The sequence below is a fragment of the Aphelocoma coerulescens genome, chromosome 5 (genome assembly GCF_041296385.1).
Source record: "Aphelocoma coerulescens isolate FSJ_1873_10779 chromosome 5, UR_Acoe_1.0, whole genome shotgun sequence".
Taxonomy (NCBI): Eukaryota; Metazoa; Chordata; class Aves; order Passeriformes; family Corvidae; genus Aphelocoma; species Aphelocoma coerulescens.
The window spans coordinates 52486384-52512149 of NC_091019.1; the positions used below are offsets into that span (position 1 = coordinate 52486384).

Sequence of the window (25766 nt, forward strand, 5' to 3'; positions counted from 1 at the left end):
AAGTTACTGCTGGAAGAATGTGGTTCTTAACAGTGACCTCCCTCTTCCCCCCAAAAATAGGATGATGAATACTGATTCAGTTTGCAAATGACTCAGGAATGTACTCAACTACACATGGATACAAACACAGTTAGATTAGAAATAGGGTAATTTTAGCCATTAAGGATAATTAATCATTACCATAGTCTATCAATACTGGTTGAAAAACTTAGTTTAAGGTAGACTTTTTATTTTACCTTTAAGAGGTCTAAATTCAGCTAAAGAGATTGGACTCAGAATAAGAATTGAGTATGTAAAGAAAACGCTCTGGCTCTGGAAAGTCCACATGAGTACAATGGCTTTTATCTATTGGCCTTAAAATTTATGAAATACATATGTTAGGTTTACTTTTAGAGGGCCATCACCTTCTCCTATTCCCAACAGCACCAGGCCTAAATAAATACAATGAGCAAATAACCCATTTCAGGCCTGTAGTGGTTAGATGGATCCAACTAATTGAAAACAAATTAATGAAAACGTGCTTTCAGAGCAAACTGTTTCAGCCCCACAAAAATCTTACACCTGCTTTTTTTTTACTAAGTTTGTTTTGAAGGCTCAGCATAAAGACACAGCTCCAATTCTAATGTTAGAAGGTATCTGTACCCAGCTGGTTCTAGCCAGAAATGTGCATACCAGAAAAGATTAGCTCAGCTATTGAGGGTTTCCTCATTGTCCAGGCACAAAAATAGAGGTTCCATCACTGGAAAGAATGTTTCCATTAAATTCCCAAGAAGTTCTCTGATTTCTTTTTATCAGATCTCAGTGGGTCATTCTCAAAATTGCTCTGAGCTTCCAACAAAAAATTGTGATGAAGCTGTTTTAATCATCTGGGTTAAGTATTAAATAGTTTTGTGTATGTTATAAAAGCAATACATGTACTGCCTGAGACAGAATCTAGAAACAGGACTTTGAATCCTTGGATACACCGTCAGGTTATCTTTAGTGGTCATGGCTGTAGTTTACAAAGCTCATAATTTCAGAAGCCAGTGCTCCTGCCATTTATTTTGATTAGGGTTATTACTTTCCATTACCATATGGGTTTTAGGCTAATTGCTCTTTGCATGGGAATGCTGGGACATTAACAAGTAACACAACCAAGTCTGTCAGGAGACAGAAAGTGCTCTCTGAGGAGGCCATGCTGAGCTGGTGCCCCTGTGCAGCCCTCGGCAGCAATGCTGAGGCAGGGAGCCTGCACCAGCGCACCCCTTCCCACTGCTGATCCCACAGCAGCCAGCTCTGCAAAGCAAAGCAAAACAAAATAGAATAAATCAAAACAAAGCAAGAAAACCCAGATCAAAACAAAATCAAACTCAGGACTGCGCTGGAAAATAGCGAAGCGAGGCAGTGACCCATGCTCCCCACATGTAATCCCAGGCGAGGTGTCTCCAGTGGAGGTTTGTCAATTTGCTCACAGCTTGGGTCACCAGCTCATGAGTGTCCATTGATGTGATGTGGAAGGGTGACAGTGACCCCTATCACTTCTACAACAGCAACTTCATGCCTAAAAAAGGAAGAGAGCTTTCAAGATAAATCAAAAGTTGATAATTGTTTTTCTTTTGCTTTTATTCCTGTTCTTGCAGAAAGGTCAAGAGTGCTGTCGTAATCATCCTTATGAGACATCTGCCTGTTTTTAATATTGTATACTCACAACAGGCTAAACCCTGCCATTTCTATGCCTGCAGCATTTCTCTTGCTATTGTAGGGCTGCCTGAATCAGCCATGCACTTTTAATTAGCATGCTAGGAAGCAGGATTGGATTTTATTTTGAAGGCAGGCTTATATTCCAAGGGCCTCAAGTGTTTTATCAGTCTTGGTTGGAAATTAAAAGGAATTGAAGATGCAGGCAGTGTGTTTTCAGCAATCTCTAAGTATGTCACATATTCTAGAGACCTGTTAATCAGCTGGCTGAAGCAGGGTTTGAGGTCCTAGTCTCATCTTCACTCATTTATTAATTTTGATATTCATGTAAGTTGAACGTTGACATCTCCATTTGCAAGACAGAAAAGACACTAGTTCCTACAGCCATTATCACACTGGGATACACAACAAGCCCAGAAAACACGGAGAAGTTTAAATGTGATTTCAAATGTCAAGGTACATGAAAAAAACTCCCAGGACACTCTGGTGTCCACTCTGAACTCCCACTTAAATATGGAGAAGGATTTTGAATCTTTTACAGTTTGGGTCTCTTCACATCAAGATGTCTCATCCAAGCTCCTATGGAATAGAGGACTGCAATGAATGCCCTGATTAGTATGAAATAATTTGGGTTCTGTGAGGAAAAACTCAACAGAGAAACAGTTACACAAACACCAGGGCTCAAACATTTACTCTATAAGCATTGCTCTGTGTAAAACATGAGAAACAAGGAGAGCCTCCATCACATGTTCCTGTCTTTTTTAAAAAAGCTGATTTCAGTCCTGAGCCTGAGGCCTCTTGTCTACTTTTGCATAAGGCCCTTCACTCCCCCAGCAGCATAGATTCACCCTAAAGTGAGTGCTGATTAACTTAATGCTGATTAATTTCATTGTGTGACAGAATGAAGCCTTAGGCAGCTAAAAGAAAAGGTCCAAGGGCTCAAATGATGTAAACTAGCAGAAGTCCACCCAGCTGTGAGACTGGTGCCAACTGAGGACCTTGTCCCAGAATCTGCATGATGACGCTCAGAAGAGAAATGTAGCCGAAGTCAGGATCTCGGTCTCCAGAGCCCTGGAGGCTGCGGGCTCTCCGGGAACAAGATTGGTTACCTAACCCAGGGCCATGGGGAGAGATCTGTGAGTCAGTGTCAGCTCAAGCATCCCCTCTGTTTGCTGTATTTCATCACGTAGGGACTGCTACAGATGTGTTTGGATAACGCATGTGGTAGGAACGTGCTGTGTGAACCCAGGGCTGCTCAAAGTCAGAGCATGGAAAAACAGTCATGGGAAAAACAAATCCTTTAACAGAGCCTGCTAGTAGAGTTTGTGGTGCTGCTAGACTTGATACAAATATAGATCTTCAGCTGTTATTCTAAAAGGCATTTTGGGAACAGGCAAAGTATATGTTCCCTTCCACGCTCTTGGATTTAAGTAGAAAATTTCCTGGGAGGATGGGGGGAGAGGAGGCTGACCAGGAAATGGGCAACCTTGATGTCTGCTGCTGGGGCAGAAAGCCATGCCTGCAGATGTGACCTGCATCCTCATGCTGCCCCAATGCCCAGGCCCTGGGGCTGTGCATGGCCAGAGGGAACCGTGAGCTCTCCTTCACGTGGCAGCCACAGCTGCCTGCAGAAGGCAATGCTGGTGATCAGGGACAGACAGGCTTGCCGAAGGAAGGAAGGAACAACATTTTCCAGACTGATGGAGAAGTGGCTGGTCTAGCCCTGAAAGGTTTCCTCATGCTGTGAGAGGAACTCCCTCGTGTTTGCACACACACAAAATAGATGCACACACATACATGTATATGTATTTGTGTAAAAACACACATATGTAGAAAGGAGAAATATACCATATATTTTTAATGTATGTCTATAAAGAGGTATACATATGCACCCATATAAATGAAACTGCTGCTAATAATTTTGTTAAACATGTTTGCATTCTGAGTGGTTCCTCAGGATTTATTAGTAACTGTTGGTAACAGAATATATGAGAAAATCTACCAACTCCTTTTTTTCTTCTCCCTCTTCCATGCAAAATTGAGATTACTTTTATCAGCTGAACATATAAAGGCAAACGTTCACATTTGGGGCACCTCTGTATGTATTTGAAATCATTAACTTTGAAGATATAGAAGCTATTAAATATGAATAGATGCACTTTACTTTCTCCCTGGCAGGTCCGAAAAGCAGCTATCAGCCTCCTTTCACAGCTGTTGCCCTCGGACAACACACCTAGCCATGCTTGAACTGCTGGAGGGGGAGATGCAGGAGCACAACACATGAAATGCCAAAAGGCAGGTATCAACAGGAGCCCCAGGGCTGGGCCTGGCCCCTCCTGGTCTGGTTGGCCACAGACTCAGAGACAGCCTGCAAGAGGCCATAATCCCCCTCTGCAACGTCTTCAGACCCCACAGCAAAAGCAGAGCAAAGTCTGTCAGCAGACTCTGGGAGGGAAGTGTGGAGGCATTGACAGAATTCAGCTGTGGTAGAGCCAAGACAGGAGGAATCTGAGTACGTGTGGCCTCAACCACAAGAGCTGGAGGTGGAACCAGGTACTGTCACCAGCAGTATGTACAAACAATTAAATCCTGAAGAAAGATAAATTGGATTTGGCCATCACTGCAATGATGCAACATCTTTGCCTCATGGTAAGACATGGTATGAACAAAGAGATTTAGCTGCTGACTGGGGGGCTTTGGGCTTTTGCCCTGCTCCTGGCACCCCAATGGCAGCTATAGTTGGTCCCCCGGGAGATACGAAATGAGGTAGAGGAGATACTGGGAGCAGACCACCCTCGAGAAGCAAGATGGTGTCACATACGCTGCCATACCCTTGCATACGTCTGCTCAGAGAAGCTGTGGATACCCCATCTGTAATTTCCCTTCCAATCCAAACCATTCTGTGGTTCTACGATGTTTAAATATCCAGCATGGAGGTGCTCTGTCATTGCATGTTCTTGGCACAGCAGCTGGGACGAGGCCCCAGCCCTGCTGCTGCTTTGCCATTCCTTCCCTCTGAAAAGCAGAAACAAAGCATGCTCCAAAGGACAGCTCCAAACACTACCACAGCATCGGGTGGCTTAACTCCAGGAAATAGAATAAAATATGAGATTCCCACAGCACTGTGGCTGCTCAAAGTGATGAACACACTGTTTCCTGTTTAGAGAGTCGGGGGAGAAAGGGCACCACAGAAAGCCAGGTCTATTAACAGCCATCATTACCACAAGGGACCAGGCCAATGCAGCAGGAATGTAAAGCAGGAATGTAAAGCAGGAATAGACAACAGCTTCCATAATAGACAAAGTCTACTTGGGGCAAATTCACCTCCAGTAAATTCGAACATGATTGAAAGAATTTGGATTATCACAGTCTCCAATTAGCAGTGACCCAGAAAGCTGCTTTGCTGGACCTGCTCCCTCAGATCCTGCCACAGAGAACAGGCACAGGAGGAAGGCACTACCCAGCAAGGAAAAACTGAAGAACAACAATATCCTGTGCCACCACAGTCATCTTTGGAGCATGGCTGTAACTGTACATGATGTGCAACAGACTGGCTTAAACAAACCAGGAATCACCTAATTCTGGAGCAAATTTTATTCCAGAAAAAGAATTTGTTTGTTTGTTTGTTTACTCCCTTATAAATTTCTGCCCTTCCTGTTGCCTGTAAGCTTAGGGCCATTTCCAGAGTGCCATGAGCCAGTCTGGTAAACAACCAGGCAATAGCGGTGTGCTCAGCAGCAAGCCTGTCCTGATTTACGGCCTCCCTGGAGTAGCTAGGTTAAATAACACTGGTAGAAATCAGCTATTCCTGTAGCAGATGATACTTCTGTTTATCGCACTTTGTTGCAGACAAGTTTATACCATGCAGCTGCTCCATGCATATGTTCCTACTACACTTTTAAGGGGGATACTGCAATCACTACGCAGCGGGAACTTCTGCTATAATAAAAACATGTGTGGGAATGATGCTGGAGAAATTCCCTCCCCTGCAGCTCTTACACCGTAGATGCTGTTATTCTACACTCTCAGTTGCTTCATCTCCTTAGTTTTCTCCTCCTTTCTAAAAACACTTCCCTTCTGAAACAAGAAACATACTCAGTTTTGTGCTTCGTTTTGGAGACTAGAGTGTGCAGGAGGTGATGGACAGGGGTAGGTCTGCAGGAATTTTCTGAAGGTCACAGGCACTAGAGGAATGCATGGCTCATTGCAAGAAACAGAACTGGAACTGCAGGTGAAAATGCCTGAGCATGGATACAGTCAGTGAGGAAGAGAGCAGCTGGGTGGGGGAGGCTAAGAGTGATGTTCAAGATCTAAGCTTTAGGAGTTACTGAACTTGCACACATTTAGGTTTGGGTTTTGCAGTGGATTTCACTAAAGCCCCATGTTACTGTGCTTTCTTGGTAAGTGTAATGCAGCTGCTTTTCCTTGGCAGATTTGAGATTCCCTTAGAAAATGATCATATCGTAAGGACCAAAATAAAGTAATAGCAGGTAAAAATACTGGTCAGCCAGACATAAGTGAAGCACATTGTGGGGAAGCGGCTTGTGCAAAGTCACTGCACCTCAGTGAGAAAGCCAGGAAAACAAAATGTCTTTTGACTCCTGGCCAGTCCTCCCCTCTGGATCATGTTGCCTCTTCTTTGGGAGTAAACACTGACTTGGCCAAAACTACATTACAGGGGTGGAAACAGCAAACTCCCTTTTTGACTTCCCAGGCAGGCGCCAGATCTCTGCCCCAGGCCAGCACAGCGACACCATGCCCAGGAGCTCTGTGTGGCTGAGCCCTATAGAAACAAGGTAGGATCCCACAAGGTGCCCTGACACTAAGCTTGTGGGATAACCTGTCTTGGTTTTGTACAACTGCAGAGGTAAACTAGAGAAAGTTCAGAGCTCTACATACATATGGAAATATGCTGATGCATAGAGCAGAGCAGTCCAGGGATTGTCAAACAAAGTAGGAAGGGAAAGTCTGTGCTCCAAAAGACTGAGAAGCTGAGGGCCAGACCTGCCAGCCTTAATCCTATCAGGTTGTTGGTGAAACTGATGAGACCCATCAGAACTGAGGTACCCCTCAAATAGGGGCAAAACATGCTTTCAGCTGCCGAGGTCTTTTGGAGGAGAGCAGGATTAGAGAGCACAGAGGGAGACCTCTAAAGTATGATCTGGAGAAGCAGTAGCATTTATAGACCTTGTGGAAAAAAGGCTTTTAAGAAGATTAGATCATTGCTAGCTTCTGTGTTAATACTCAACTCTGGCATTTATCTTTACAATGCATGCTCACATCAGCCACTGCCCTCTGATCTGACTTTGTCCCGTGTTTTTCTAACCAGCAGTCTCCCGATGAGACGCTGCTTTTCACTCACCATCTGGTTCTCTCTCAACATAAAGGACTGAATTGTTTTTACCCCGATTAAATCACACCCTGTCGCTTTCTGTCCCAAGCAAATGAGAGCTGAAGCCTGTGCCTTGCAAGGCAACCTCCTCCTTGCAGCAACACAAGCATTTAGGAGAGCCTCACGGGCATCATCACACTGTCTGCTCTTCACAACCTGGATCACTGCCAGGAGGGGCAGCACCAAGACAGTCCTAAGGACACCCCCAAGTAGTCCTAAGTGCTGCCTCTCCATGGGAGCCATAGCTCAGGTGAGCCCTGCCAGACCTGGTGACCTGTTTTCTGAAATGCAGATGTCGATCAGATTAGTGGGTATCTGGTGCCTCTAAGAAACAGGTCACCAGTGCCAAAGCATTTGCTGTTAAATTAGTACCCTGGAATTTATTTTAGAAGGTAACCTGGTTTCCAGAGGTTCTTAGCACTCTGAGAACCAAGATGCTTAAAGTTGGGTATGAAGATATACAACCTTAAGTTCAATCTTCCTGAGTTTCATGATACAGGCCTTAACCTCTCTGTACCTAGGCAGCATGTCACTGCAGAAGACAGAAATTCCCCTCGGGATGTGGGTTCCAGACTCAGTTCTCCCCCTTTTTTTGTTTGCTGGGTGATTTTGGGACAATCTCCACCTCAGTTTTGTTTCTCCTTCTCCGGGATGGGAACAGTAGCCCCAGCTTTCCAAATGGTTGCAAAGTATAGGGATAAAATGTGCAACGTAAGGCTGCATGTCAGCATTGTTGCTGTTTCTTTCCTAATTCTTTAATAGAACAGACAAGCCCATTTATAAGTACTTCACCTATATTTCTACAAGAACTAGCTGTATTTCCCTGACCATTCTGTCAACCACCAATTCAAGGAAACACAGCAGCAAGGCCTGTGACAGAACAGCAGAGCACAGCGCTGACCTGGGGACAGTAATTCTCAGTTCTTTTGAACAGAGGCACCACTGAGAGACACAGAGATGTGCCAGCACAGTACCATCCACTTCATTGCACAAACACACAGTCTAACTCTCCAGTGGTGAGTGATGTGCGCAGGCACGTTATGAGCACTGGCAATTCTTCAGCAGGGAAAAATCAGTGCTGAACATCATCTGCTTGTCCTGCCAAACTGTGGGACCTCATCATATTACAGGGATGAACGTGAAAAAGCATCCAGAAAAAAAGAGGCCTCAAAACACTGAACCTTCATGCTAAGTCTGCCTTTGCCATTTCAGAACACTTGGGCTTATTTCCATCAACAAGCATACACACACACACAGAGACATGCATACAGATATCTGGGTTTGTTTAGCCTGGGGAAAAGGAAGCTCATGGGAGATATTAATACTCTCTACAACTGCCTGAGAGGAGTTGTAACCAGCTGAGGGTCAGTCTCTTCTCTCAGGCAACCAGCAACAGGACAAGGGGACATAGTCTTAAGCTGAACCAGGGGAGGTTTAGGTTGGACATTAGGAAGAAGTTCTTCACAGAAAGTGTTATTGGGTATCGGAATGGGCTGCCCAGGGAGGTGGTGGAGTCACCAGCCCTGGAGGTGTTTAAGGAAAGACTGGATGTGGCTCTTAGTGCCATGGTCTGGTTGACAAGGCGGTGTTAGGTCATAGGTTGGACTTGATGATCTCAGAGGTCTCTTCCAACATAAATGATTCTGTGATTCTGTGAATAACTTCAACATGGGCAGGAAGAGGTTTGCTTCTGGGAATCAGATATGTGGAGACTTCTTCAAGCTTCCTGGGAAAAGGGCTATCTTTGCTTGCAGGCTTATGCCACTGTGCCCTGAACCATTTGACAACAAACAAAAGTAGGGACCAGTGAAAGAAATAAAGGGCTGCTTCCAAGCTGGAACTCACTAGGTACAGGACATGGATTTTCCCACCTCAATCCCATAGCCAATATCACCTCTCAGGTCCACTGCAGTAAAATAGGTATAAAAATAAATGAGTCTTCTGGACAGTTTCTCCCCCAGTCAACCTGTCTTGCTTTCAGGCTGTTTCAGAGGCTGTTTTAGGGCAGAAGATGGGCTCATCATCAGAACCAGGTTTTTCTGAGAGAGATAGGCTCCTTTGTGGGGCAGTGCAGCTGCAGAGGGCAACTCACGGAAGAACAACTGCCAAGAGCAAAGACATTAAGTAGAAAACTTGCCTCATCCTCCCTTGTGACCTGCTGGCCACCACTCACCTCAGACCAACAGTGAGGAAATTATTAGTAAACAGCACATGGAAAACATCTGTCCAAAATAAGGTGGAGTGAGCCATGGCTTAGGACACTTCCTGAGAGCTAAGTGGTTTGGAGAGCTCATTCAGCATCTATCTGCATTTTTAGGTGATAAAAGCCCTTAAAAAACTAGGCCTTGCTTCCACTGAGCCTCAGGTACCCTTGGATGAAGGCACCCAAAAGGTGCCGTGAAGGCAGGTTCTGGTGAGCCTGCTATGGTCCTGTGGTAGTGGCAGTTGTATGGACACTGTAAGCACACACAGTGATAGCCTTTCCAGGTTGTTCATTCCCTTATCTGCTGATATACTCTCCTTTGCCAGGGCTTTGCTGAAGCTGTATCATCATTGACAGAGTAATAAGACAAGCCATAGTGCTGTTTTTAACTGTGTGCTCATGTCCAGCCCCTCAGGCTGCCTCCTTTCATTCCTTACTGGATGGTGATGGTGTGACTGTAGGTGCTGCATCTCATTCCTGGCCCAGTCCTTGCTGTGTGATGGTACAGCCTCCTATTCAATGAGACAGGACACAGCTGATCAATTCTATAACAATTACTATTACTTTTGAGCCTAATAATAATAATAATAATAATAATCTTCAGTGCTTGAGATCCACTAGTGTCAAATACAAAGTTTACAGAGATGAAAACATATCTCTGTTTCAGATATGGTAACTCTGGGTGTCTGATATCATAGTTGACTCTCTTGAGATCTCCCAGCAGGTTGGTGGCAGAGGGAGAAGCAGTGCCCTGGACACTCTTTCCACCATTCCCTGGAGGGTGGGCAAGATGCCTCCTTTGTGAGAGGCACAGTATGTGACCATCAAGCCTTCTGAAAGCTTATCAATCCTTCAGCCCTTACAGTGAACACACCTTCCAAGGAGGGATGATATAGGCTGAAATTCAAACAGCTGAAACATCGTTTCAGGAGTCTACACTCTTACAGTGATGACCAGTCTTTCACCAGCAAATAATTAATAAGATACCTCAGGGCTGGCAGATTCAATCCCATAGAAAGAGGACATATTTTCTTGGTATGATGTTTTATACACAGATTGAATTAAAGTCCAGATTTGCACAACTTCTTAGAGTTCAACAGTATTCACATGAGTGGTGCCATCAGTCACAAGCTAAGCAAAGTGAATAAAATTCTGTGCTACTGGTATTAAGACATGATCTTGTAGATCATTAACAGCTTTTTTAAGAGCTTAGGAACCTCTAGGTAATAGCAAAGATTGGACAAGTCTCACATCCCAGCGCTGACACTTTCTCAAAATTAGTGCCTTCAGGGAAGTCTGAGACAAAACCAACTGCAGACTGAATTTCCTAAAACAGATTGTGGAAGACTTGGAAATACTCTGCGTATTTTCCTAATGTGTTAATAGGACAGCTTCTAAGGTACTGGTTTGTGTCCATCTCTGAAAAATCAATGGTTTGCCTGTTGGGCACTCCACTATATGAAGAGAGTGACTATAATAGACATACATTTTAGATTGGTAAGTGCAGATGGCTCTAAAGGGTTCACTTTACACAGAAAGCCATATTGCAAGTCATATGTGTAAGTTTTAGGGAACAGCTGGCTGACTATGTAGCTGATACTTCTGTTGATGTATGGCATCTATGTAAACATAATCTTCCTGCTTGATATTATGTGGGTTTTTTCACACTTGTATCACTCCAACAATTCAGTTATTGCTGGAATTAAGGGCTACAGTGATCACTTAAAAATGACCCTGAGGAGATCAATTAATAATTCCCATACCTAGTGCTTTTAAGTTACTTTTCCAAATTTTATTCAGATTCAACTTAAGGGAAATTAAATTGATGACCCACCCAGAGTAAAATGAAACTGAAATGTGAAAGGCCTTCCAAACCAGGTGTAAATTTAATTCTAATATAAGTAAAATTACATTTATCAACTAATAATTTTTCATGCAGTTTCCATAAAATACAGAACACTTAAAAAGGCAATTACATCCCATTAACAGATCGAGGCATTTCACCGTGCCAAATGCCTTATGTGAAGTCCTCAATCACCACTCAGTATATCTGGAACTCCCGGAAAGCTAAAAGACAAGGCACAGCTTATTTTACAGTCACAAATGCAAGCAAATTGGTTGCAGGTTGCTATCTGCACTGCCCCCAGGCTTTACACAGACCATGACTCCCTACTGAACCTCCAGCAGTGGGCAGCCCCCACGTACAATGATGCCCTGAAAAGCTGAGGCAGAGCACCTGCACCTTGCCAGAGTGAAACAAGGGCTAAACCAAACCCTCCCTGTGCTCCACTGACAGTCATTTCCTTTGATGGTGGCTATGAAATAAGAATATGCATCGCTTCCAGAAGGATAGGAAAATGTCCAGGGATGATTCAAGAGAATCTGCTCCATTGGTAAAAGTCCAGTTTAATAGCAGCATTTGTCAAGGAACAGATCTTTGTCTAAAAATATTTCTAACCAATGAACTGATGAAATACCAGCTTCATTTAAAAGACACTTCAAAATTATAAAATAATTAATTTAAATAGGCATTAGGGAATGGCAATTTGCTGCTATATTTATGTAGTTATAATGCAATATTATTTACTAGTGGAAGGGTTAAATTAACTTGCATAATTATTAATGACAGATTTTGGCAGCAGCATCAGTTATTAGCCTGTATTCACGCTATATTAATGTACACTGTGTCCTCACTTTGGGTTAACATCCCAAATTTCCAGACTACTGCTTCCTTGACCTGCTGCATTGACTTAAATATTACCCTTAAGTTGCAATTACACAAGCAGGGCAACACCTTTACATCATGTTCACAACAATACAATGCACAAAACCCTTACAAGAACATATTCTGAGGTCAGCTGCTTAGCCCTCCCTGCTGGAACAGCTTTTGCCAATTAAGCATTTACTTCTGGCTTGTCAAGATGAGGCACAACTCCTTCTGCCAGGAGCAGGTGAACCTGCAATTACTTGTAAATCAGCAGCCTCTGACTCATCAGTAACTTCACTGAAGATTTGTTATCTTCTTAATCAGTGAAATGGTAGGCATGTACAAATGGACTGCCATCCACAGAAGGAATTAATGTCTTCAGCTTAGCCAACTCCTTCTGCTTAAAACAAAAAAAAAAAAAAATCAAGCTGTTGGAGTATGCATCTCAGAGTAGAAAGGACTATTCTATTGCAGAACCAGTTTAATATGTGATGGTTCTTTTTAAAAAATTAGACAATGTTTTTAATCTATAGACAACAGAACTCCCACTGATTCCTGCACTGCAAAATCTGGCCTGAGGCTCTTACTTTTAAATACTTCAAAATGCATTTTCAAGAGAGAGGATTTTTCCATTATATAGATTTATTACTGTATGAAAAATTCAAAACAAATATGCAAGGTCCCAGAGCAGGGGAAATATTCATCACTTGCCTAAATAAAAATTAGACTTGACAAAACATTTCAGAATTTATTGTGATGAAAAACTCTGAAATGGGAAAGCACTGGAAGCTGTGATTGACCATCTGATCTTACCAGTGTTTCAAACAGAAAGACAGAGATTTTACAACAGCTCAATGTGAGGAGATGTTAGGTGAAAGAGTGACAGCAGAATCCTATCAAGAAAGTATTAGCATGAACCTTTCCAGTCTTACCTGCTTTCTAGTCACTAATCCAACTCTTCAGACTTAATATAACATCTTAGATACTCAAACTATTTCAAATTTCCTATTTGATTGCTGCTTAAGAAATCTCCTCACCATAAATAATTTTCTTATTTTGACTGAGAGGTGAGGACTTGTAACTTTTACTCCTACCCCAGAAATAACTGAGCTAAATGGAAAAAAATAGCAGCATTTTGAAGTCTTTATGTCTTTGGTGATAAAATCAGAGTGCCTGCAGTTTGAGGCAGAAAATCCAATTATTGCATTTCTGATTTAGATGGGTGAATTCTGCTTAATCCAGTCTTGGATGCTTAATGATTTGGTTCACTGTACTAAGAGAGAAGGTAGTGTCTGTGATGTGAAAACGACACGATGGGGACCTGGACTAGAGTCTACTTCTGCCATCAGCCATGGCTCCAGGCTGTGGGGTTGGAGTTCAATTTAGATTTGAAAGCCTCAAAATCCTACAACACTTCTGAGAGTCACATTCCTCCAGTAACACAAAAATGTATGTGGGAGATGACAAGAATTGAATTTTGGTTTTGCTTTGTAAATTATGAACAATGCTCTCATACAAGACTGCAATTCACAGTATGACAGCTGTGTTACCAAAACTGGAAGGGCTTCCCTGTTTCAGCATTCTGTTTGCATTTAAAAAAAGTCACTGTCTAGACCAGACTTGCTCTCACAGTAGCAGTCTCTACTGTATTTATCTTCATGCAGGAGACAATGTGTGCCCTGCCATTTTGGGGCTATTGTAGTTCTCTGCTGTTCAGTTTTGGCAGTCACTATGTTGTATGCAGTATGGAGGGAAATGTCTTCCCCATATTATAAAACAAGCCCCACCTGTTTGCTAATAATTCCTTTGGGCATCACTTGGGAGAAATCCACCCAAGATTCCTCAAACATGTCCAAATATCTCAAAACTACTCTGAACAAGTCTTTCAGGCAGAAGGGCAGTAGGTGAAGGCTGGTCCTGCCAGCTGAGGCCTTATGGCCAGCAGCTTTGCAGGGGTGGATTGTAAAGATAGAAAACCTTCACAAAATGAAATGCCTAACCAAAGGGAAACTTAAAGTCAGAGCTGCCTGAGACGCTCAACTCCTACTGCTGCAGCCTACATCAGACTGACCTGAGTTGATTTTTGGGCATGTCATATTTGAAGACACATCGTGGCCTCCAGGAAGATTTCAATTCATTTTGCAATCACAACTTCCCCTCAACTCCTGGGGGACAATCAGACGTCTGCCAATGACACAAGTCCTTTAGGCATTGAGTAGGCAAACACATTAGCATCCAAGTACAAGAAATGTATTGGTGAGCATCAGGACCATGCTCAGCTTTCCTGCTGGAATAGCGACGTAGAGACAGTACTCAGCATGAGGTTCAAACTCATTCTTTGAATCCACACTGGGTCACCTCTGCATCTGACCACCAGGATTTAGGGACCCAGAAAAACCCATTTCTTATTCTTTTATGTCCTAGAGCTATACAATGTTTATTTCTGTAACAAGTTATTGCTATGAAAGGCTATTTTAACAATTAGCAAGACAAATCTGAAAACTCTGGTTACTTTAAAACCCACACGAAGTTTAAGAAGTTCCAGACTATTCCTGCTCCTCAGATTCCTGCCTAATATATATACATTGTGACAGTCCAGAGATGAGTGGCATTCCTCAGGGGTTGGTATTAGGACTGGTGCTGTTTGACATCTGTGTCAGCAACACGGACAGTGGGATCGAGCACATCCTCAGCAAGTTTGCTGACAAGACCAAGATGTGTCATGCAGTCAACACGCTGGAGGGAATGGATGTCACCCAGAGGGAGCAGATGCCATCCAGAGGGAAGGGATGCCATCCAGAGGGGACCTTGACAGGTCTGAGCAGTGGGCCTGTGCAAACCTCATGAAGTTCAGCAAGGTCCTTCACCCACATCAGGGTCATCCCAAGTACAAATAAAATCTGTGAAGAGAATAGATTAAGAGCAGCCCTGAAGTGAAAGACTTAGGGGTGCTGGTGGACAAGAAGCTTGACATGACCCAGCAATGTGTGCTCACAGCCCAGAAAGCCAAGTGTATCCTGGGTGCATCAACAAAAGCGTGACCAGCAGGTTGAAGGAGGGGATTCTCCCCTCTACTCCACTCTCATGAGACCCCATCTGCAGTTCTGTGATCAGCTCTGGGCCCAATATAAGGAGGATGGGGACCTCCTGGAGTCAGTCCATAGGGGGGCATGAAGATGATCAGAGGGCTGGAGCATCTCTTCTATGAGACAGGCTGAGAGAGTTGAAGAAAACTCCAGGGACACCTTATAGCACCATTCAGTACCTGAAGGGAGCCTACAAGAAAGCTGGAGAGGGACATTTTACAAGGGCGTGTATGGCTGAGGACAAGGGGTAATGGATTTAAACTGAAAGGCCATAAACTTAGATTAGATACCAGGAAGAAATTCTTTAGTGTGCGGGGGGTGAGCCACTGGAACAGGCTGCCCAGGGAAACTGTGGATTCCCCATCCCTGAAAGTGTTCAAGGCCAGCTTAGATGGGGCTTTGAGGAACCTGGTCTAGGGAAAGGTATCCCCTGCCCATGGCAGGGGGTGGAACTAGATGATCCTTTAAGGTCCCTTTTAACTTGAACCATTCCATGAATCTATGATCTGTCCCAAAAGATCTGAATGTCTTTAGCTTTCCTACTTGCACTGAAGGGACACTGCATGCTTTCTGAAATTAAGCTGTACATCTGAGTTTATACAGTTGCCAAAAGGTTTCACCCTTCTTGTAGTTGGTCATTTTTATTTTGGCATTTTCACCAGTCCAAATAATTAGTTAATTAGATGCTCTGTCTCCAAAGATAAAGATTTCATCTTGAAAAACAAAATGATACAATTACTGCATGGAGATTAGAGTCCTCTGTGGTGATGTCATTCACTTTGGCTTTGCACTGACATGATCGTGCTTGATCTCAACTGACAGCTCAGGGCAAACTTCCACTAAGGTCAGGAGCTGTGAAGACTTCACTGTGTATGTATGTGCAAGCATCCAAATGTTAGAGACTGGCTCATGTATCCAGACTCAGCTTAGGTTTCCTCCTCTAAATTTTGACTGAAGCAATGTTTGACTGAACACTTCCATCATCCAGAGAGCAGATGACAATACCATGGACTCCTCACCCAGTATGGGAGAAGGGCAGAGCAGAGACAGCAAATGCTGCTCAACAAAAAGTGAGGAGTACACACAAGGACATCCTTTCTCTTCCTCGTACCATTTTAAAGAAGTCACATCTGAATTTGTTTTTTCCTAAGACCTTACACAGATTAAAACTGATACTGACTGCAGCATATGTCTAGCTCTAACCCCTTCCCCCTTTCCTGGTTTGAAAGCCTGGCTTTTACTTCCAGACAAAGTCCTTTCTTCTTTGCAATGCCCCTGGAGAAACCTGCATGCTCACGGAGTATTTAAGGGTTGACAACAGCTGTTTTTCAGATTTTCAAGGGTCAACATGACTTGAACTAGCTTAATCTCACGGGTCTGTGAAGCCCGGTTAGAAATGCTGCCTAAACAAGTATTTCATCCACCTTGTCTTAGTCTTGGCTGAAATCCAGAGACAAGGAGGAAAGCAGATGGAGAGAAAAAGACACAGTTAATTAAAGGCCAGGTTCTGAGCATCTCTATTGCCTTCAGGTCATTACAGCCACATCTAGGGAACACACTCAATTTCATTGAAAGTTCCTTCTTCCTTTGCTGTCAGCATCTAAGTTTAGTTGGCCTTAGGCCCCTTAGAGCCTCATGAGCTTTCCTTTCACTTCATCAATGAGCAGTTTTCTAGGCATGGGTTAAAGAGCAGGCTGCTGCTTGCGTAAGGGGAGTTACTCCGGAAGCATCAATGTGCCAAACTGTCTGGAGGAACTGCCATGGACTCAGGGACCATGTCTCCTGACAGTCCTCACCACTTCATCACACAGTCCCCACCATCCCAGCTACTTCTAACACAGGCTGGAGCCCCTCTCCTTGGAGCCCCTCAGTAAGGTACACATCTGTACTGAACCAGACAGCAGTATCTCCATGGGATGACAAAAAACTCCATCTGAAATGAAACTCAGGAAAGTCAAAACTTAAATACTCCATGTGTCGCACTTTGCAGAAAAAGATAAGGGTGAACCAGCAATTCTGAGAGAACCAGCATGCACAGGAAGCAGCATGGCTGATGGCAGCCTTCATCTAGATACTGTAAGGCAGACAGATTCCCAGGAGGAGGCACAGGGTTATGCTGCCATGATGGAATCGGCTGCAGAGTGGAGGCACTGGAAGCAAGAGCAGCAGTTGGATGGGGCACCAGAAACACCAGTGGTCTGTGTGAAGGAGTTAGAAACATGGGGAAAGGAGAGCTGGGGTCATCCCTGAAGGAGGACAAAAGCATTCTATTAAATTTCCCATATTCATGTAGCTTCATTCATTTATTCAGTGCCTCCTCAGGGTGTGCTGAAACACTCCCCACACATTCTTGATGTAAATACACAACTGTAACAGGGAAGTGTCTCCTAAACCATGGAAAGCTGGTGCTCCTAACACTACTTGTGGTTTTAGACTGCCTGCTAAGCTGTGTGTGATTCTACTCATTTTCTGCAGAGGGAATTAGGTTATTTCCCCTCAGAGTAAACACAGCATTTGCCAGCTATTATATGTGAATTCCAGGATTCTCTGCATTTAACAGATTTTGTATAAATCTATCTGCAGGAAGCAGAGCTAAAGATTTGTTGCTGGATCAACCTGTCAATATTGAAATATCTAAAGAGACACTAAATGTACTGTAATTGTTCCTAAAAGTCCTCAAGCACAACAAAGCCTTTCAGGGAGTGCTTCAGCTGTTCACAAACAGTTATGCAGTGCCATCCCATACAACCAAGTAGGGTTTGTAAAACAATCAGGTGGGACTAATAGGACACACAGAAGGTTCCCTGCTTTTTCACAGCAGCAGCTGGAGGCCATGTCAAAGAGCACGAGATGCTTCATACAGCAGATAACTGAACTGTTACTGTCTGTAGTGACTGGATAGACAGGATTTTTGCATCTATTGGCTTTAATCACCCAGCCCAAACCATGGTAACTGCTTTAAAGTTGATCTAAATCTCCACCAGTATTCGGTTTGATTGCAGAGAGAGCTTTTAAGGACAGTGCCTCGCAGAATGCAGCCTTTTGCGCCTGACAAAGCCCTGAAAGCAATTCCAGCGTCTTTATGTAGGACCTCATGGCACAGACACTGTACCTTGTAAAAGTAAAAATCTTGCAGCTCCTGGACTGCTGTTTTTTTGCAGAGGTCTTTTCAGTACTAAACTTTATTCACTTAGAAAGTGCAAAATGCAAGTCTAGCATCAACCACTTCACAACAGCTTTTGGCTCTTTACTTCCCTCTCCTCTGAATACCATTTAAAAGTACTGTCTGTAACATCAATATTTAACCATGAGGCTTGTTCTTTCTCCTAAGGAAGGGGATTGTTGTACACATGGACTAATCACAGTGCCTAGACAGCTGATGATAATGAAAGCATCTTTCAAGATGAGACACTTGATTGCTACTCTAAAGCGTACCAGTAAAAGAAATGTGGAATCTCTTTTTTTCATTGTATATGAAATGAAGTCACTTGCTTAAATATTAGTCATCTGGATTTATATAGCTCATTTTTAGAACTGTGTTAGCACCTGGCAATCCAGCCTGAGAAAGCATCAGGCTATCCTAGTCACAGGCCCATTTGGTTTCTTGTTCTTCTTTTTGCTGTGTGTGACAGACTTCTTTTTTTCTGACATTATTTCCTTCCCACTTGACAGGGGACATATCCATGCACTCAGAGCAGCTGCCTGATGGAGAGGAAGCAGCCTGGCAGTGGTGCTCCCTTCCCAGTGCAGCTGGTCAGCAGGGCTGGTCCCTGTGACAACACTCTGCCACATCTCATCCCCCTCAGGGCAACGGGGTACCCCAGGTACAAGAAAAGAGAGTGACAAAGTACTTTCTTTTCTGTCTGTGATACAAAGATCAAGGTAATTTTCAGTATTACCGTCCATGACATTTTCCTGAACACTGAAAGAGATTTTTCCTGCTATAAAAACCATCCCTCTCTGCTTTCCCAGCTGTCTTTGTACTTCCTTTCCCAAGTGTTTCACTGTTGGTTTTTCTCTGCCTTTACCTTAATTTTCTGCAGTGTAGCACAAGTACAAAGCATGCTCCTGGCAGAAAAGACACTGAAAAATTCTGCCTGTCCTCTGCCTGACTAAAAGCTGCGCAGAAGCCTTCTTCATGTCTTCTGCACATCTGGAGATGGCGCTGATAAAGACAAACAGCCAGATGATGATACCTAATGATTTATTTTTCCTTGGGGGAAGTGCTGAGGATACTGGATACACTATGCAACACTGCTCTCATGAGAGTTTATATAAGCAGGGAGAAGAACTAATAGGCAGCCTTATAGGGAAAGATGAATTTATGAAAATGCATAAGCTTTAAGGAGATTTACTGGAATACCAAATACCAGTAGGACCCAGTCTGTGTCCCTGAACCCAGTGGGTGCATACAGAACTGGGAAGCTCTGTCCCACTGTGCAGGGACCATGGGGACAGCTATCACTCCCCAGAAATTATCTGTATGTCAGGGATCACAGGAACACTGATGTGGAAAGCAGCTGCAGAGCTAGCCAGCAGGAACTGAAGGCACCAGGTGTGCTGGTCATGGGGATGCATGGCTGGAAATTAGGAGGAGCTCGGATGTGCTGGGTAAGGCTTGGGAGCACTGATTTGTATGAAGAGAAATAGATGAGTCTTAGCCTGTATGTGCATTACTGGGAAAACTTCTCCCTTGCCACTGACTCCTGACATGCCTCCTATTTTTGTAACAGTTGTAAGCAATTTAAAACCAGTGAGCCTGACTCACTGCTATGGTAAACTGTAGTGCTCCAGTGTCTTGACAACAGTCAAACGTACTGAATGGTCTAGACAGAGTGTTTGGATTTTTGTCTGCTTATAAATTAATTTGCCTTGGAGCACCCAGACCTTCAAGCTGCAAACCTGTCTAAAAAGGAGGTCATGCAACTCAAGGGGCAGCACAGCACTATGTCTCCGTAGGAAAGCATTTCCCAGGGCTAGGGGATTAGGGAACCATTTAAAACCAGAGAGTCATATATAACACAATGAAAGGAGGGAATTTCTCTGGCTTTCCTCCAAAAGCCAAGAATTATTCATTGATCAGAAAACAGATCTCCATCTCTACTGAGAACATTTCTTCTTCCATTTGCTAAGTGAAAAATGACAAATGAGCTAGCTGTGCCCTTTCCCACATCCTTTCTCCTGTCTGTCCAGGTGTCCCCGTCACTTTGTCCTCCTTCAGCACAGCACAACTGTACCAGTAGCTACTTACTTGGCACCGCTAGCAACCTCGGGGGCGGTGGAGGTGGAGGAGGCGGTGGTAACAGTGGAGGTGGCCTGCACTGGCAAATTTCCTGGCAGCTCTCTGTAAATTTCTCTGCTACAGGCTTGGAGCATGACTTCTGGGGCTCACCCTGAGTGATCTGTGAAGAAACAAGTCATTGCATGAGCAGCAGAACAGTGAAAACTGATGAATCTGTTTCTTAGACTTGAGTACTTGAGGGGCACCTCAGATCTGTAGTGAGAACTGAGCTAATGTTCCTAAGATGTCTCTTCCCTATGTGGTCCCCATTTTAAATTTTTTTTATTTAACACAATATCTTCAAGACCTCTTTCCCTCTGTCAAATTTGGCTGAAATTGGGCAGCTGGTTTTTGAGTTATTATGGGGTAAGGAGAAGGCAGGCAGTGGCAGACAATATGATTGCATAAGCCTTCTTTCCTTAGGAAAGCCATCTAGCAGCATGCATTATTCACAGGGTCATTGCTGCAAGCCAAAGAGAGCTAATAAAACTTACAAGACAGTTAGGGTCAGGATTATGTTCATTTTCCTTATGGCAGAGCTGAAAGCCAGAGGACATCTCTCCTCTGCTTTGTGAGCCTCACTTGGAAGTTCACAGAGCATTTCACGGCGTGTTTCACTTCCTGCCAAGAGGAGAGGCTACCCGCATTTTAATCATCCGTGGACCACAGCAATAACATGGTTAAAATAGAAACGCCACTTTGTAGCCTCTGCAAGATGCAGTGTTGGCTAATAATAAAAGTGAAGATGAGGCATTGCAGAACCAAAGTATAAGCATCACTTGGCCATGGACAATGATTTAGCCAGTACTGGTATACAATATATTCAGTAGCTTCATCTAGTCATGACAAGGACCATTTATTAACAGCATGTTTTGCTTATCATCAGTAGTATTTACATAACTAGGGATTCAAGGAATAGTCACTAAAATTCAGTAAAATATAATGCTACAAAATGGAGTCAGTCCCCAATGAAAAGGAAATTTGCTGAGCATCACAGAAGCTTCTGAGTGGTGTTAACTTCAGAGGTCTCTAAGCCAGCTCTTTTTGAATGACTTATACTGGATACAATTTTGAAGAGACAAAGCAAAGCCTGAAAGATTAATAAGCATGTTATCTAACAAGCACTTTGAATGTAAGTATTAGGAGACCGCCTGGGACAGGCTTGTGTCCTGCTGAAGCTAAGGAGAGTTATGCTAGCATATTGTCTTGTACAGTCTGGTCTCAGGCGGGTTATTGTCCTAATAGTTTTGGCCTAACATCACCTTCTTTAATGAGCTTTTTTCCACAACATGTTGGTCATTACAAAGAGGATGTCTCATGCCACGCTTTCTGATCTGTTTTAGGCAGGCTTCTTCTGCCTCTCTGCCAGGGTCACCCAGGGTTGCCTTCTCCCACTTCTCTCTCCTGCCCAAGCTTTGCTTCCCTTCCCCTGCCAGCTCTGAGCACAGTCTTTCTCCTCTCCTCCCTCAAGCCTGGCCCCCAGCACAGCCAGCGTGCCTCTCCCACTACCCACAGCTGGGCACCAAGAGGGCTGCACTGCCTCTTGGCCGCAGGAAAGCTGTACACAGTCATTTTATATATTTCTGGCCAAAAAAGAGAGACGTGGCTAATTAAAACAACATCACTGCACAAAGGACGTGTTCACATGCGTAGGAGGTTTCTAAATGCAGAAAGACGCATTACTCTGGCCTCAGGGAAATGGAGGTAGGGCTTTGTTGATTAAATATTATAGGGAGGGAGAAAAGAATAGAAAAAGCTACATGTAGCTGAGTTGGAAGGACAGCTCAGCACAGCATAAAGCAGAAGGCTCAGTTCTTTAAACAGCTTGTCTAAATCTATTACCAGACATAGGGAAAAACAAATTCAGCACAAGTGCTTTCCAACTTTCCCCTTCACCATCAGGTAACAGTAAGAGGATGGTTTAAGACCATCCCAGAACAGCTTCCAGGAACTTACACAAACTCTCTGAACACTCTAATGAATCAAAGTGACTTGGCTGCGTAATCCCTCATGACTAGTAATAAATCTGTCTGCTGAGAAGGTTTACTTGTTTTTAAAGTAAGGGATCCCAGGCAGCAGAACACCCTCCATGCTGTTTCAGTTCTTCCAACACTGCTCATATGAGGGGCTGGGGTCCAGGCACACTCCCAAAGAGAGCCCTGTGAGAGAAGTGTCCTTCCCATGCAGTGTCGGGGGCACACCTGGGGTACCTCCTCGTTCAACAGGTGTGACAAGATTTACTGTGCTGGCAGAAGGAGGAGGGCAACACCTCTACACTGGTCTCAGCAACTGATTAGGAAGCAACTATTAACTCCTAGCTACAACTACTGTCCCCTGCCTAGGCCCTTGGTTACTGAATCCTGTGAGCTCACTCCAGTCTTGCAGGATGAAGTGTGATGGGAGAGGATGGACACAGGGAAGAATAACATTGAGCAGACTTAGAGCCAGCTTTGTTTGCAGACCAGAAGCAGCTTTGCATATGTAAGTCTGAAGACAGTGCTGGTATAGCAAAGCTACATTGACTTATTGCTCTAACTTAATATCAACCAGAACCAAAAGCTCGCTCTGTCTTTTTTTAGAGCTATTGACTGTTTTTAAATCCCTGGAGGCTCTCCTACCTTAGGCTGGTAATAGTGTCCTCAGAAAATTGTGGATAATTTTCTCAATTACTTTGCAGACAAGATTAACCCCATACATGACGAGTCACTTGCTGCTCCTGCTCCTGTCTACTTAAAAAATGTTATTTTAGCGGGAAAAAAGAAAGAAAGAAAGAAAGAAAAAAAGTTGCTTTGTTTCTCGATACTTTAGCCTGAACCTCTATAAAAATTTCCCATGATCATTTTTAAACAGTCGGGAAAGAACTGACATTTAAAAGTATGGGCTTTATCACCTATTTGTTTCCCTTTTCCTGTCACTGGGTAAAATGTGTGGCTGTTAGAAAACAGAAGTAGGAACATAAATATTACCTTGACAGGGGCTTGTCTTAAAGGTTTAGTTTTAAAAACAAAGATATTTTAAGGTGGTTGAAATCTGCCAGGAAAAGGAAAGACCCAAATTGAGGTTGACGGCCTCAAGGAGAGAAATAGTCAAGGACTGCAGCAAGAAGATAGAATAGTAACAGTAACATAAAGCAGCACATAACAGTAGCAAGAGAGAATCAGGGAAAAAAGAAAGGCATTTGGCTCCTTTTCAAGGAAAAAAATCTTCCTGTTGATGTCTATTAGTCTTCTTATGAAAGAAATGAAGGCTATTACTTGTGTCTTCTAAAGGTAATCAGAAAAAAATCACTAGAAAATATGCTTTAGGGAACAATCTTGCTCTGGCAGAAGATGATGAAATAATACTCCGTGTTTCTTTCTTACTGTCTGCAATTCAAGGTAAGCTGCCTTTACAGCATGTGGCTGAAAAAGAAAAGCATTTTGAAAGAGCCACACCTTTCTATGGCCAGGTCATCTAAATGAACCTGGCCTCAAACTTCACTGCTTATTTGTTCTGCTGGACTCTTCCATGGCCCCAGGATGGCTCTGGAAGACCTTTGCAGGTAAGGTGTAACTAGAAACCCACCAGGCACCCACCAGGCTGCCAGGCAGTTTGTGGTACAGAGGTTGCCTTGGCAAAGGGATCACCTTTGGAGACGGATCCACAGGGCTTGCTCCCTAGCTCTTCCAGACATTCCTCCAGGTGCTGGAGGTGCCATGAACACCTTTTCTTGGCCTATCTGAAACTTGCTTGTTTGGCACGAGGCTTTCTTAACACGCTGAGCAGTTGGCCAGTCTAGACATATGCTGCCTGGACTTCAAGCTGATGAATTTTTTCCCTGCTCTGAAAATATGTAGAGTTGACTTTATGGATTTGTGCATTTGATGTGAACATGTTTTGCAAAAAAGGACAAATGTTTTAAAATACTTATGGAAATGAAAATCTGATCTCCAAATATCCAGGGAAGAAAAAACAGAAAGTGGTAACTGGTGGTTTCCTTTTGCAGTCCCTGTTGAAGTTTGTGCCTGTGGCATATTTCTCTTTAATTCAAGATTTCTTTTAGAAACAGTGATCCTGGTCCTGCTTTGCATACAGTGGAAGAATAAATCTGCATGTGGAACTGTTTAGTATTTCACTAGAGTCCCATGGGGTTGCAGCAGTCCACAAGTACGTTCCACAGAGTGGGATAGGAAAAGAGGATTAATACCGTCCCTGGAGGGTGGCCTTCTTGTGACTTTTTTAATCAGGTAAAAGGAGGAAAGCTTTAAAAGAAAAGTACAGCTGACTGAAAAGGCACAGAGACCTCTAAAAGCCTGCTCATGTGGTAAGAGCTTTGTCTTTTGGAAGCAGTCTACAGAGATGAGATGAGATGAGATCTCTATGCCACTGCATAAATCCCAGGACAGCTCTGTGCAATTTACATCAGAGTTAATCCAGATCCATGTTTACAAAACCAGAAAAAATGTGACCCTGCTATTTATCATGACCCTTTCTGCTCTTTTTAAAATTATGTCAAAAGCCTCTGACAGAATCATCCCTTCCTTCTTGTCACAGAACTGGCTACCACGCTAATAAGGAAAGATTGTGGGTTTTGTCTTGGTTTTGTTTTTAGTAAGATGAATGCTTCTCCTTTGATTAGCATCTGACTGATTCTCTTAAGTGCCTCACAGCAGGGCATAAGGAGGCAATGCAGAGGTGGGAGGGAAGGCTATGCCACACTAAGTCATTGTGGGGACAAATGAGTGAAGAGCTGGAAGATGTGAGAAAACATGACTGTTGCTATAGATGGAGCAGGGCAGGGGATCGACTGCAACACTACAGAATTAGTCAAGGAGAGAATGGCTTGTGAGACTGAAGATAAGAGCAAGGATTATGACTCAACACGGGGAAGGGAATCATGGGAGGGGTTCAAGGATGAAGGAGTTTCAGACACAGGAAGGATGGATGGCTGGCATGCCAGTGAGCATTCCATACCTGCCCTTCCCTTTGGAACCTGCTGATGGGAGCCCTGGACATAGCCTAGTTTTGGGAAAACTCAAAAAAAGTTTGAGTATGAGCAGGTTTATTGCTTGCTCTTCAACACAGCAGCAAGTAATAGCACAAGCACAGTTGATGAACGGGACATGCATCCAAATTCCAAACTATTGCAAGGAAAGGGCTGGTGGACTCCTTGGCTTTTGTATTTCTCAGAGCCTGTTTCAATTTTTATAAATGTAATTATTTTCGAAAATTTGCTTTAGATCACGTGAATAGTTTGCCAGAAAGATGTTTATCCAAGGTTTTCTTTTGTCTGCTCAATTGACTGATCAGAGAGAGGCTGCAGGAGGCATCTCTTTTCACCCAACTGCGCTTCCCTGAAAAAATGCACTTATAGTTTAACTTAAGATTAGCTACCTGAATACTTGAGGAGGACAGCAGGAAGGTAGAGCTGGCAGAAATTT

At 43.5% G+C, this 25766-nt stretch overlaps 1 protein-coding gene across 2 annotated transcripts in view; it reads right to left on the reverse strand.

Moving 5' to 3' along the window:
* The window catches only part of PRIMA1 (proline rich membrane anchor 1), a 48387-nt gene that overhangs the window by 21499 nt on the left and 1122 nt on the right, over positions 1-25766 (reverse strand). For both annotated transcript variants that reach the window (XM_069018145.1, XM_069018146.1), the window contains exon 2: positions 20317-20467. In XM_069018145.1, coding sequence (XP_068874246.1) covers positions 20317-20467 — 151 coding nt within the window. The remainder of the gene's footprint in view (positions 1-20316; positions 20468-25766) is intronic.